General features: G+C 40.6%; 1 protein-coding gene across 1 annotated transcript in view; it reads left to right on the forward strand.

Moving 5' to 3' along the window:
• The first annotated feature begins 4,015 nt into the window (after nt 1-4,015).
• LOC148776205 (tRNA-uridine aminocarboxypropyltransferase 2-like) overlaps nt 4,016-13,044 on the forward strand; it is a 46,328-nt gene continuing 37,299 nt past the window's right edge. The window contains exon 1 of the mRNA XM_088841788.1: nt 4,016-4,190. Within this exon, the coding sequence (XP_088697914.1) occupies nt 4,016-4,190 (175 nt within the window). The remainder of the gene's footprint in view (nt 4,191-13,044) is intronic.

A 13,044-nucleotide genomic window follows, 5' to 3' on the forward strand; every position in this document is an offset into this window, starting at 1 on the left:
CTCACCAGTTAGTTACTGAATTCATTCATTCATCCCACAAACATTTGTTGAGTATCTACTAAGTGTAAAATGCTGTGCTAGGCTTTGGATCTGTGAAATGACTGAGAGATACTCCATCCCGGTGGAAGTCTTTGGAAAGTCATTTAGTTATGAATAATGATGCAGGAAAATGTTAGCTTGTTTAGGTAGTGGCAAATCCTTTGGTGTGGACACAGCATGAAGGAAATGTAGAAAATTAAACTGGAAAAACAATTACACATTTTCCTGTTAATGGAAGATCAATGGAGAAATAAGTGATTTTGCACTGAGGTGTGTGATTTTGCACTGAGGTGTGTGAAATGACCAGGTTACAGTTTTAAATGATAACCTTGAAAATCATAGAGAGGACAGCTTGGAAGAGGAAGGGACTGAAGACAGAAAATTAGGGAAAATTCTGAAATTTTCCAAAGATACTGAGTGTTTAGAATTAAGGCTGCAAAAGTGGCAACAGAGAAAAGTATTTGAGATGCATTGTTGAGGCAGAATTGATAGTTGTATCAATTTACTGTGAAATTAGTAAATCAGATTATGGATTATGACTAAAGATATGAGTTGATAATATTATAAATAAAAACATAAGGTGTGTGTGTGGGAAGCCAGGGCTGAACTTAGAGAAAGCCCTAAAAGTTAAGAGACCAAGAAAAGAAAAAAGAGCCACTGAAGAACCATTAGTACAAGTTCAGTTCAGTTCAGTTCAGTTCAGTCGCTCAGTCATGTCCGACTCTCCGCGACCCCACGAATCACAGCATGCCAGGCCTCCCTGTCCATCACCAACTCCCAGAGTTCACTCAAACTCATGTCCACAGAGTCGGTGATGCCATCCAGCCATCTCATTCTCTGTCGTCCCCTTCTCCTCCCGCCCCCAACCTTTCCCAGCATCAGAGTCTTTTCCAGTGAGCCAACTCGTCGCATGAGGTGGCCAAAGTATTGTAGTTTCAGCTTTAGCATCAGTCCTTCCAATGAACACCCAGGATAGATCTCCCTTACAATGGACTGGTTGGATCTCCTTGCAGTACAAGGGACTCTTAAGAGTCTTCTCCAACACCATAAGCGTCTTTTAATTTCATGGCTGCAATCAGCATCTGCAGTGATTTTGGAGCCCCAAAAAATAAAGTATGACACTACAGTGAAAGCAAGTACAGACGATTAAATTCAAGAATTGCTTATTATTTAAAACTGAAAGAGATCTTCCAAAGCATCTAGTCTAATTCCGTAGCTTTGAAGATTAGGAAGACAACCTGCCCAATGTATTTGCCTATTTAGTGGCAGAGCTGAGACTTGAATTCAATGTTTTGACTCCAAAGCCAGTTTTCTTTCCATTATATTTACATCTTTCTGATTATTTATATGTTAATATTGGCTTGCTATCAGATCTTTCTCTTGTGCCATATTTATATCTCCTGGAAGTCAACTTCTAATTTAATACCAGCTTTTCTTAATATATTCTAGACAGCCTTTAACTGGCACTTGGGAAATCTTACTTCAAAATTCCCTTGTGACTCAGCTGGTAAAGAATACACCTGCAATGTGGGAGACCTGGATTCTATCCCTAGATTGGGAAGATCCCCTGGAGAAGGGAAAGGCTACCCACTCCAGTATCCTGGCCTAGGGAATTCCATGGACTGTATAATCCATGGGGTAGCAAAGAGTCGGACACAACTGAGCGACTTTCACTTCACTTCACTTCGAGATATATGACACTTGACATTTTCCTGAATATCTCTGCAGTTTAGTTTCATAGCTGTTAAATTAATGATTGGTCTAAATGACTTTTTACTATTAATTTTTATCTCTGGGATCCTAGCTATCCAGTGGTACATTGATTAGCAACCCATCACAAGATATGTTCCAACCTATGTGGAGACAGACTACTGAGTAATGGTCCACTGGAAAATGAAAAGCAACTCCAGGTCTCTTACAACTCTGGAGGACTATTGATGTGGACCTTAGAAATATGGATTGACTCCACCTGGGGAGCGGACTTCCTTTGTGGCTCAGCTGGTAAAGAATCCACCTGCAATGTGGGAGACCTGGGTTCAATCCCTGGGTTGGGAAGATCCCCTGGAGAAGGGAAAGGCTACCCACTCCAGTATTCTGGCCTGGAGAATTCCATGGACTATATAGTCCATGAAGTCTCCGACTGAGTGACTTTCACTTTCACAGCGGGGGCGCAGTCGGTATAGCTTTTGCTGCGCGAGTCATTTCTTTCCACATGATCCTGATATGAGACTAAGTTACTCTGCCATGGCTCTACTTTCCTATTTTTATGACTTTGGGGGAAAACAACTGACTAAGTTAGACTTTCTGCATGTTCTCAAAAATCTGTGATAAAGCTCAGAGTTGCAATACTGCACCAATTTCTTAATCATAACGTTATTTAAAAAGAGCTTGCATTTTGCAGAGATATCACACAATGCTGATATTCCTTGAAAGGGAAAGTGTCTGATCCACCTATGTCTGACTGATTTGTCAAAGAATGCAGAGAGTTTCCTTTGCCTACCTTCCCAATCAACCTAGGTCATCTCTAAGTGTCCCTTCCAGTTGATGACATACCAGAGAAAATCAGAGTTTTAAAAAATCCCTAGAACAGCTGTTGTCGGAGAAGGCGATGGCAAGCCACTCCGGTACTCTTGCCTAGAAAATCCCATGGATGGAGGTGCCTGGTAGGCTGCAGTCCGTGGGGTCGCTATGGGTCGGACACAACTGAGCAACTTCACTTTCACTTTTCACTTTCATGCATTGGAGAAGGAAATGGCAACCCACTCCAGTGTTCTTGCCTGGAGAATCCCAGGGATGGGAGAGCCTGGTGGGCTTCCGTCTATGGGGTCACACAGAGTCGGACACAACTGAAGTGACTTAGCAGCAGCAGAACAGCTGTTGTAGTAAAGAAGACTTTTAATGATGTTTTGACATTTTCTGGAATGAATGCTTTGGTAATACAAATTGAGAAAGTGCTCAGGAAAGGATATGGCTAGTTTTAGCTCTCTGTATATGAACTGCCAGTAACTTTTTCCCACTAATATAATTACACATAATATAAAGAAAATAATACATTTAATACATTTTAAAATATAACACATTTTTTTCCTGTATGGTATTCTCCAACTTTTGAGGTCCTAAGCTGAATATATAAACCTGTGCCGAGGGAGTATCTGTTCCATTAAAAATGGCTGCCATGGACTAATAAATGAACACTGACATTTAAAAATATATGTATAGAATTGGATTACAGAGTGAAAAGGAGAGTCCACCCCACCCCAGAGATTTTTTAAAGTAGAATAGGTACTCATCTTTCTAGAATTATTTAGTCATCTTCTCACCTAAGGGCTGGCAGAACTGTTTGACCTTCAACAATTTATTCTGACCTTTGAAGTTTATGATTGCTTATTACTCCACTGTTATTTATATGAAGTAGGTTTCAAGTGTCCCTTAAAAACACATTCCTTAGATGTAAATGTTTGCATTTGAGGCCTTGCAGTAGAGAGGGACATACAGAGTCTTCTGCAGTATCAAAGAGTCAGGGCAATGCTGCTGAAGCATGAGGGCACAGTGGTGCCATTAGGGAGAACCAATGCCCTAGCAGTTCGCTCTCCTTATGCCCAATTTGATAAATGGTAATGAGCATCTTCTGGAGAAGGAAATGGCAACCCACTCCAGTGTTCTTGCCTGGAGAATCCCAGGGACAGCAGAGCCTGGTGGGCTGCTGTTTATGGAGTCGCACAGAGTCGGACTGACTGAAGCGACTTAGCAGCAGCAGCAGCAGCAATGAGCATGCTAGTCTCCAGTGTATGGTAACCTATTTGTAGTGATTACAGCCAGGAAGAACTTAGTGTTTGTTGCAGGGAGGAGTTTCCATATGTACATCATGAGTGCTCACCCACATATGGGCACATATACACACACACACCTTAAACCCTAAATAATAATAAATCAATCAGTTGCAGAGTCCAGTTGTTTAGAGCTAAGTCTAGTAGAGATGTCTGTTGATGTAGTGGCTTCCTATCTGAGAAGGTCTTATCTTTTCCCCTCAGACAGTGCTGCTCCAGCCAATTCTAGATGCAGCCCTTGGCAGACAGTGCCTACTGCAAGCCGATGTTCTCTGGCTCAGTCTCCTGCTGTCCAGGTGCTGTGTTCCATGCTTGGCTGCCAGAGTACCCAGAGGTGTGTTTAACTCTCTGCACTGTTGACCACAGTGGTTCCCTGGCATCCAAATCTCTCCATCTCTTGCTGCAGCATGTGAGGGAAAGCCATGACTTAATATTGCCAAACAGTTTCCATCATGGCAGACAGTGCTTGACATGAGCCAGATGCCTTGAGAGCAAGGTGATTATCTTGGCTGGAATTTAATAGCTACAGGTGTTAACACCTGCTGCACAGTTAATGGCTATCTCCATGACTGCTGTTTACTCTCTTCTTGAAACAGGTCATTTAGTGCTTGAGTCAATGGAAACAAGGTCTTTGGCCTTAATTTGCCTTCCATAATAGGCTAACAAAAGCAAGCCCAACAGAATGAACACATGATCCCCTTGGCTTGCCCTTTCAGAGAAGTGTACATGAAATTTGAGACTAACCTTAAAAAAACTCATATTTCAAAAACTGGAACACAGTTTAAATTGTCAAAGGTGAAGCACGACTAGCCTTTTAAAGTCTGATATTCTGAAATAGACTAGTCGTGACCTTTCATTTCTCATCGTGGCTGCTGCCATTGTTTGGTTTTACTTGTGATTAAATTGATATGAAAGTTTCTAATAAGTATTTTGGCATGGAATGCTGCGGATCTCCATAAATACTGGTTGAATGAATGAAATCTAGTTTTTGCTCACCAGACTGGACATTACTACAAAACCCAACTCTTCTTGGTCTGCATATTTTAGAGCCCAGCTCAGGGGTACCATCTTCTGAGAAGGCTTCCCCTTTCATGTTGCTTACTGTATATTTCCATAGTACTTTCTTATTTCCTTTATTACTAGTTAACCTGTGGTCCATAGAATGTCAGCATCCACATTAGCTGGGATGAGTACAAATGCAGGCTCTTGGCACCATCTCCAACCTATTGAATCAGAATCTATATTTTTTAAAAACCCAGAAATGAAAATATCTGCATTGCCTTTTCAGAAACAATGATATGTTTCCATTTCACGGTGCAATTAATTGTATATATGTCTGGCTTCTCCAGGGAATGAAAACTCCTTGAATTCAGGTCTTTGTTCATTTGGAATTACCAGTCTGGTTGCCTATTCCTCACTTCTATACTCTTGCAACTCCTTTTTGTTCTGAGAAGTGGACTGGATCTTACCCAAATTCATCAAACTGCCCTTCACTACATTTATCCCTCACAGTTTAAAAGTCTGAATTTTTTGTCCTATTACTAAAATGAAGTTTCCACTTCTTTTCTCAATTTGGTAACTGGATAGCTGCCTTTTTACTGCTGGACTTCATTCTCTCCTGAAAATGTGACTAGTGCTCCGGTCCTCCTGAAAAGGAGGCACTGCTTTATGCTTTGATTATAAACTGCTGGAGGGCAGAAGCTGGCTCACTCTATTCTCTTTTCACAATATGAATATAGCACAGAACAGTACCAAAGACCCTTGGTCCATGACTTTTCACTAGCTATACTTTCAATTAGATGCAGCTGCTTTAGAAACTGTGTTTCTTCTAGGCCTCTCAGTTCAGTTCAGTTCAGTTCAGTTCAGTCGCTCAGTCGTGTCCGACTCTTTGCGACCCCATGAACCACAGCACGCCAGGCCTCCCTGTCCATCACCAACTCCCGGAGTTCACTCAAACTCATGTCCATCGAGTATTCAGTAAATAATTGTTTCAATGCATGAAATTTGTCCCACCAACTTAAAAGAATGAATACCTCTCCCAAGCAAATCTAATTTAACCAGGTATGTGTAACTCACCAACAGATGTAGTGCCTTATGTTGCTATTGCATTTAGAGTCATTATGGCAGAAACTGGAAACTCCTAGTCCTGTACAAACTGGTGTTTGAAGCTCTTTGGTGGCATGCTTTCTCATTACTTTGGAAAGGACTTTTCTTTGCTACCCTTGCTGGCCCTATCTTTACTCTGTTTACAAATGGAAATGTTAGAAAGACTAAGGGTAGAAGAAGCATTACTAACTTTTGCTTGTTACCAGTAACATATTATAGTTTTAATGATTTCTGTCTGCTTAGTTTAAAGCATGTGCTAGCACTCGACACTGGATTGAGTGCAAAAAATGGTCTTCTCTGTTTTAACACAAGCAGTCTGATTGTGTCTATAGTTTGGACCAGTGGAAGAACAGGGGTGAAATTGAAAGTCGATGTATATGTATACCTACAGAAAGAGAGTCAAAGAAGCTGGAGCAAGCTGGAGGGAGAAATCAAGCATGATAATAAGAGAATGCAAGTAAACAGGTAGATGAGAAATGCACCAGCCTTTGTGGAAACATTGGTGTGAATCCTGACTGTTACCTGCTAGCTGTGGATACCAGGGCATTTCAAAAAAAAAATTTCCTGTATTAAAAACAATTTTACCTAACATATGGGAACCTCAAGTTTGCCATCCATAAAATGGATTTCACATTCCTAATTCTATTCATAGTCACCACGTACTTGTGTAGACTGTACTCTGTGCAGGGAACTGCTTACAGGTGACTGTGGCCCTATACTTATCAGGACGCACAGCACAAGTCTTTCTCTGCTTGGAGGGAAAGATAGTTTTTCCTCATGATCACAAAAGTAACATGTAGGCCAGCTCATATGGTGAGCTTGTAGGCTAGCTCATAAAAGTAAGCTAGCTCATATGGTGGCCTTACTCATACGATTTCTTACAAGTGTTAAAAAAGATGGTATGAAAGAATTCTTGGCATTCACTGAATATTTTGCCCATTTTCCAGTCCTTATTTTGCCTTTCTTTGATTAAAAATTCTACTCTCCATATCTGACTTTCTCACCCAAGAACCAACACTGCCTACTATTCATGGGCTCATATCCCTCCAGCTCTGTCCCCAGGGTGTTCACCTCTCCCCTTAGTTTCAATGCAAAAAAAGTCTCTGGAAGGGCATCTGACAGACCTGTCCAGGGTCACTGGTCCAGAATGGTGGCACATTCTGATATTTGGTCCTCACTGTAACCATGTGAGGAGCAGGGAGGGGAACAGAATCCAAAGGAGAGCACTTTGTCATTTTCCCCCCAGAAAGATGAGTGGTATGAGGAGGAGAGAAGAATCAATCTTTCACCACAATTCTAATAAATTTTGAGCACTTGTAGTATGCTGAGACTTTGTTAATGCTGGTGAAATACAGAGACCGAAGAGGTAAAATTTGTTGGAAAATATAGAATACACATGATTTCAGAACCACTATATCCAGATGAGTCAGCCAATACAAAATAAGAATTATAGCACTGCTCTTGATGGAGCATTGCTCTTGATGGAAATCATTTCTCCTGTCTGGGTCATTTTCTTACCTGACAAATGAGGAGACTCAGAAGGGGCCATTGTTGACTGGTCAAGAAGGACAAGTAGGCATCATCTAAGATTGAGACAAGACTTCCATTCTCCACTCCTCTGACACTCATGTTGACTTGTTCTGATGCATGTTTATTTTTTTTCTCCAACGTTTTACTGTTTTGTTGAATTCATATTGTGTTAAATGAAAAATGCTGACTTACACTGTTGTGAGTACATGTCAGAAACAGAAGTTACCTGAAAAACATTTGAGGTAACTACTAATTGCATTCATTTGCTAATTAGCACTTTCTCTGTCACTGACTATAATGCCAGATGGGATTTTCCACTGGGAAATAGAAATAAAACAAAGCAAAAATTAAGAAAGTAGAATGTTAGTTGCTAGGAGGATATCAAGAACAAAGATATATGAAAAGTGTGGATATCATGCTAATATGTGAAGGAAAGGAGACCGGTGAGGAAACAAGCATACCTATGTCCAAAATCGTAGCAGTTGTAGCTTTTTCATTAAACAGTGCTGGTTCTATTTGACTGCAGAGCCACGTGAAACTGACAGCGCCTTAGAAATCAATTTATATCTGAAAAAAGGTGGTGTAGTGAGCAGAGGAATGGGCTAAGCAAGGACTGTGATTACTCTGGAGGTTCTAATCATAAGAACAGAAGAAAACCAAGTTTTGTAACCAATGGACTAAATATGCTTGGGCTAAAATGGAAAGCACATGTTTAACATTTATCAGACACAATAAGGTATTGTCCAGAGCTCTACTGGATTGGCCTTGGAATTTAATGTCACAAGTGGATACAGTTCCTTCAAATGCACTACAATAACCACACCAGTCAGAGGTCGGTAAATCCAGATGGGGTAAACATGCTCTCTCTCTTTCCATTGCATGTAGTCAGTAAGGAGAGATGAAACATACAATGTGTCTGGCTTTTTGCTTTTGTAGGAAGGAGTGACACCTACAACACAGGTATAGAGATCCTGTTTCTGTTGTCTATCGCGTTGCAGTTTTTGCTTGTTTAGTGTTTCAGTCCTCTAATTTCTTTTACTTCATTTACTCTCTTCTTGGGTTATCTCTACAGAACAAGCCACATAGTTTGATGATTTCCTTCATTTCTTGTCATGATTGCTAAGCAGACCATCCAGTGGTTTGATACACTGGTGACACAGAGTTGGGGTGAGGGGTGACCTGCGCTCTTGTGGTCTCACATTCCAGAGAGTCAGACAAAGAATCACTATGAGACTGTACAGTATGCCCTGTGAGAATGTATTAGAGCAAATATTTGAAGGTTATTGGAAAAGAAAGAGAGAGTGGGGCACGGAAGCGGGAAAGGAGGAAGGAACCAATCAGCCTATTGAGGTAAATTGTAGCATCAGGACTGAAGAATAAGAACCTGATAATGGGAATTAAGGCCACAAGGGTGGAACCCTAGTGGGATCTAAGAGGAACACGCCTCTCCAGAGCAGACGTACCTGCACTGACATGGCATGATGCACAACTTAGATATCACAGGGCCCAGTCTATCACTCTGAGGACCTAAACACACTTTAGCAACAGACTCTGTTCCTTAATAACTGACATGCTTTTGCTTCTGGGTGTAGCAGCCATGATACATCAAAGGGCATAATTCATTTCAATAACTTGTGAGGGCAGCTTCCTTACCAGGGGATTGCTTGAGATTCCATTCTCAGACACTAGAAGTAGTCTGCTTTTATTCAGGAACTGGCCTCGTGTATGAGGCTTATTCTGGGAAAGGCTATTCTGAAACTGCCAAATTGACCTTCTGTAGTCTTAGCTGTGTCACTAGAAACAGATGGGCTTCCCAGGTGGCATTAGTGGTAAAGAATCCGCCTGCCAATGCAGGAGATGTAAGAGACACAGGTTTGATCCTTGGGGCGGGAAGATCCCCCAGAGAGGGTCATGGAAACCCATTCCAGTATTCTTGCCTTAAGAATCCCACAGACAGAGGAACCTGGAGGGCTACAGTACATTAGGTCACAGAGAGTCAGACATGACTGAAGTGATTTAGTACCCAGCAAGAGAAAGACCATGTGGAGCACAGTCCCTGTGCTGGCCTGACCATTTATCACCCCTTCCCCACATGGGTACGCTTAGCAATAGGCCTTCTTTTTAAAAAAAAATAATAATAATATTTTTTGTTTGCACCAGGCCTTAGCTGTGACATACAGCATCTTCTATCTTAATTGCAGCATGCAGGATCTAGTTCACTGTCTAGTTGTAGCATATGGGATCTACAAATGACCTGGGTCTCCTGCATTGGGAATGTGGAATTTTAGCCACTGGACCACAAGGAAAGTCAACAATAGGACTTCTTGTCCTACCAAAGCAGAATACACATAGTGCTGAACAATGGAAAATATTTCTATTCACTGAACCAGTTATACAGTATTGAAAGGTAAATAAGGCCAATAAGTAAACATAGACTTGAAATTATATTTTTAAGCTTTACATTCATAGACAATTTCTATTTCTCTTTCCAAACTTACTTCCTTGCACAAATCCCTAACTTTAGCCAAACTGGCATATCTAGTTTTGTATTTCCCAACCTCATACTTGGTGCATGTCATACTACTCAGGCTCATTTCTCCACTTCATCCTCCCACAATGTTCATTCTGATGGCCTTTCTGTGGCTGCTGCTGCTTAGTTGCTAAGTCATGTCTGACTCTTTGCTACCCCATGGACTGTAGCCCACCAGGCTCCTCTGTGCATGGGATTTCCCAGACAAAAATACTGCAGTGGGTTGCCATTTCCTTCTCCAGGGGATCTTTCTGACTCAGGGATCAAACCTGTGTCTTCTGCCTGGCAGGCGGATTCTTTACCACTAATCTGTTCTATAATGTGGAGAAAAAATGGTTGTGAATGTTTAGGTTCACTCTAGATATTGAAATTCTATAGTTGAAAATCCAAAAGGGGTGACATTATTAAATTTTGTTATCCCCTGGTAGTTTAGTTTATTTTTTTGGGGGGGTTGTTCTTTATTGAGTTTTGAACATTCCCTGGTAGAAAGAGTTTGTTAACTGGACACTCATCAGGGCTTCAAAATATGTAACTTTATTGTTGTTGTCATCAATAACAGGAACAAATGACTCATGAAAGTTAATCACAGGCATTAAGGAGAATTAAAATAAGTATCTGCAATCAGGGGTTCAGATTCAAGGTGAAGCAAGCAAGAGATCTTACTGATAATAACAGGAGTCTCCTTTTTCTATATGCTAGGAAAACACATTTCTCTGGCATTCTGAGATGATTGACAATTTTCAATAGTATCCTGAAATGATCCAGATGTACATCTCCTGGGGAACTGTTAGATCAAATGGTTCCATCATGAGATTATTTCTCAGGAAGATCACCAGATATTACCTCCCACAGGTACCAGCAGGCCTAATTAAAATTTGTATCAGGAAAAGCAGCCAAACCACTTGGTAGATTTGAAGGACAAAGGGGAGACTTCCCTGCAGGCAAAAACATTTCTCCAAGTCCATCAAAGTTTTTACACTAGAATTAGAATTTTTGAGTACTACAGAGTCCCACAAGATACACATTAAATATCCCCAGAAATACTAATGCACACGACCATTAGTGAAAATTTCAGAGAAATCTTTGTGTTTCTCAACCGCTATGTTTTTCTCTTTCTTTGACAGCTTTATTATTGTGGCATATCTTACATACAATAATCTTCACATATTAAAATGCGTAACTTGGTAAGTTTTTTTTTTTTTTTAAAGCAACTACAATCAAGATAGTGAACAGCTCTGTTGTTCCCTGAAGTTTCTAATATATCTGAAGTTCCTGGGTCCTAACCCTCCCTGTCACCTTTCTCCTAAGTATCTATTGCTCTGCTTTCTTTCGTGATAGATTAAGTTTGCATTGTCTAGAGTTTTATATAATTGGAATCATAAATTATGTAATCTTTCATGTCTAGCTTCTTTTACTCAATTATTTTGAGAGATTCATCCATGTTGAATGTATTAGTATTTCATGTTTTTTGTTTATTGGCCATACAAATATCATTGAACATGTAATTTCCAGATTCTGGCTATTAGAAATAAATTGGATATGAATGTTTGTGTTCAGGTCTTTAAGTGGGCATATGATTTATTTTCTTTTATGCAAATACCAAGGAGTAGAATGCCTACTTCATTTGGTAGGTGTTCGAGAAACTGCCAAGTTATTTTCTACAATGTTTCTACCATTTAAAAAAAACACCAGTATTTGAGGGTTTCAGTTCCTCCCTATTCTCACCAACACTTGGTATAAACAGACTATTTAATTTTTAAGCATTCAGCAAACATGTAATGGGAAAGCACTGTGTTTGCATTTTCCTAATGACTTATGATATTGAGAATCTTTCTGTGCTTGTTGGCCATCTGTGTGTCTGAACAATCTGTTCAAATAGTTTGCCCATTTTTTAACTGGTTTTTAAAATTATTATTGGTTTTGAGATTTTTAAACATCCTACATTGAAATCGCTTTTCAGTTATGTTTTTCAAATATTATTAAATCTGTCTGTACGGAACGTGGTTGGCAAAGGGTTCCCAATACAAACTCAACAGCTGAAAACTTTTACTAAAAGCCGATCTTTCTTTTGCAAGTAACGAGAAGGGGACGACAGAGAATGAGATGGCTGGATGGCATCACCGACTCGATGGAAGTGAGTTTGAGTGAACTCCAGGAGTTGGTGATGGACAGGGAGGCCTGGAGTGCTGTGATTCATGGGGTCGCAAAGAGTCAGACATGACTGAGCGACTGAAATGAACTGAACTGAAGGATAAGGAGGATTTTAAACCTACTAGTACTGAGTGACGGAGAAGGCAATGGCAAGCCACTCCAGTACTCTTGCCTAGAAAATCCCACGGATGGAGGAGCCTGGTAGGCTGCAGTCCATGGGGTCGCTAAGGGTCGGACACGACTGAGCGACTTCACTTTCACTTTTCACTTTCACACATTGGAGAAGGAAATGGCAACCCACTCCAGTGTTCTTGCCTGGAGAATCCCAGGGACGGGGGAGCCTGGTGGGCTTCCGTCTAAGGGGTCACACAGAGTCGGACACGACTGAAGTGACTCAGCAGCAGCAGCAGTACTGAGTGAATTAGTCTTATTTCTAAGTCACAGAGTAAGACTTTTTTTCCTATAGTGTAGTGATTATGAGCAGTTTTGCTGCCTGAACTGAAAATCATACAGCTACATCCTAGCTATGTGATCTTAGATATAATTTTTAACTTCTCTATGGCTGTTTTGTAAAATGTGCTCATAGTAGTAGCTGCCTTATGGTGATGGTGTAGGGATTACATGTATGTGTGTAAATAAGGCATACAGGGAATGCTTAATACCTGGTCTCTGCCATTTAATAAACTCATTATTCTTATTCACCCACTTCTCCCTAGATCCTATCTGTTACAAGACCTCATTTAACATGGCCATCCTCTCAGGCTAATGTTTTACCATTGGAGGGATGCACTTCAGAGGCCATAGGCTGTCAGAAGGAAGAAAATATGTTCTTGAGGCTTGAGTTTCAACGAAACCATATGA

Source organism: Moschus berezovskii, chromosome 11 (genome assembly GCF_049115385.1).
Source record: "Moschus berezovskii isolate FMDL1 chromosome 11, NW_MosBer_1.0, whole genome shotgun sequence".
NCBI classification, from domain to species: domain Eukaryota; kingdom Metazoa; phylum Chordata; class Mammalia; order Artiodactyla; family Moschidae; genus Moschus; species Moschus berezovskii.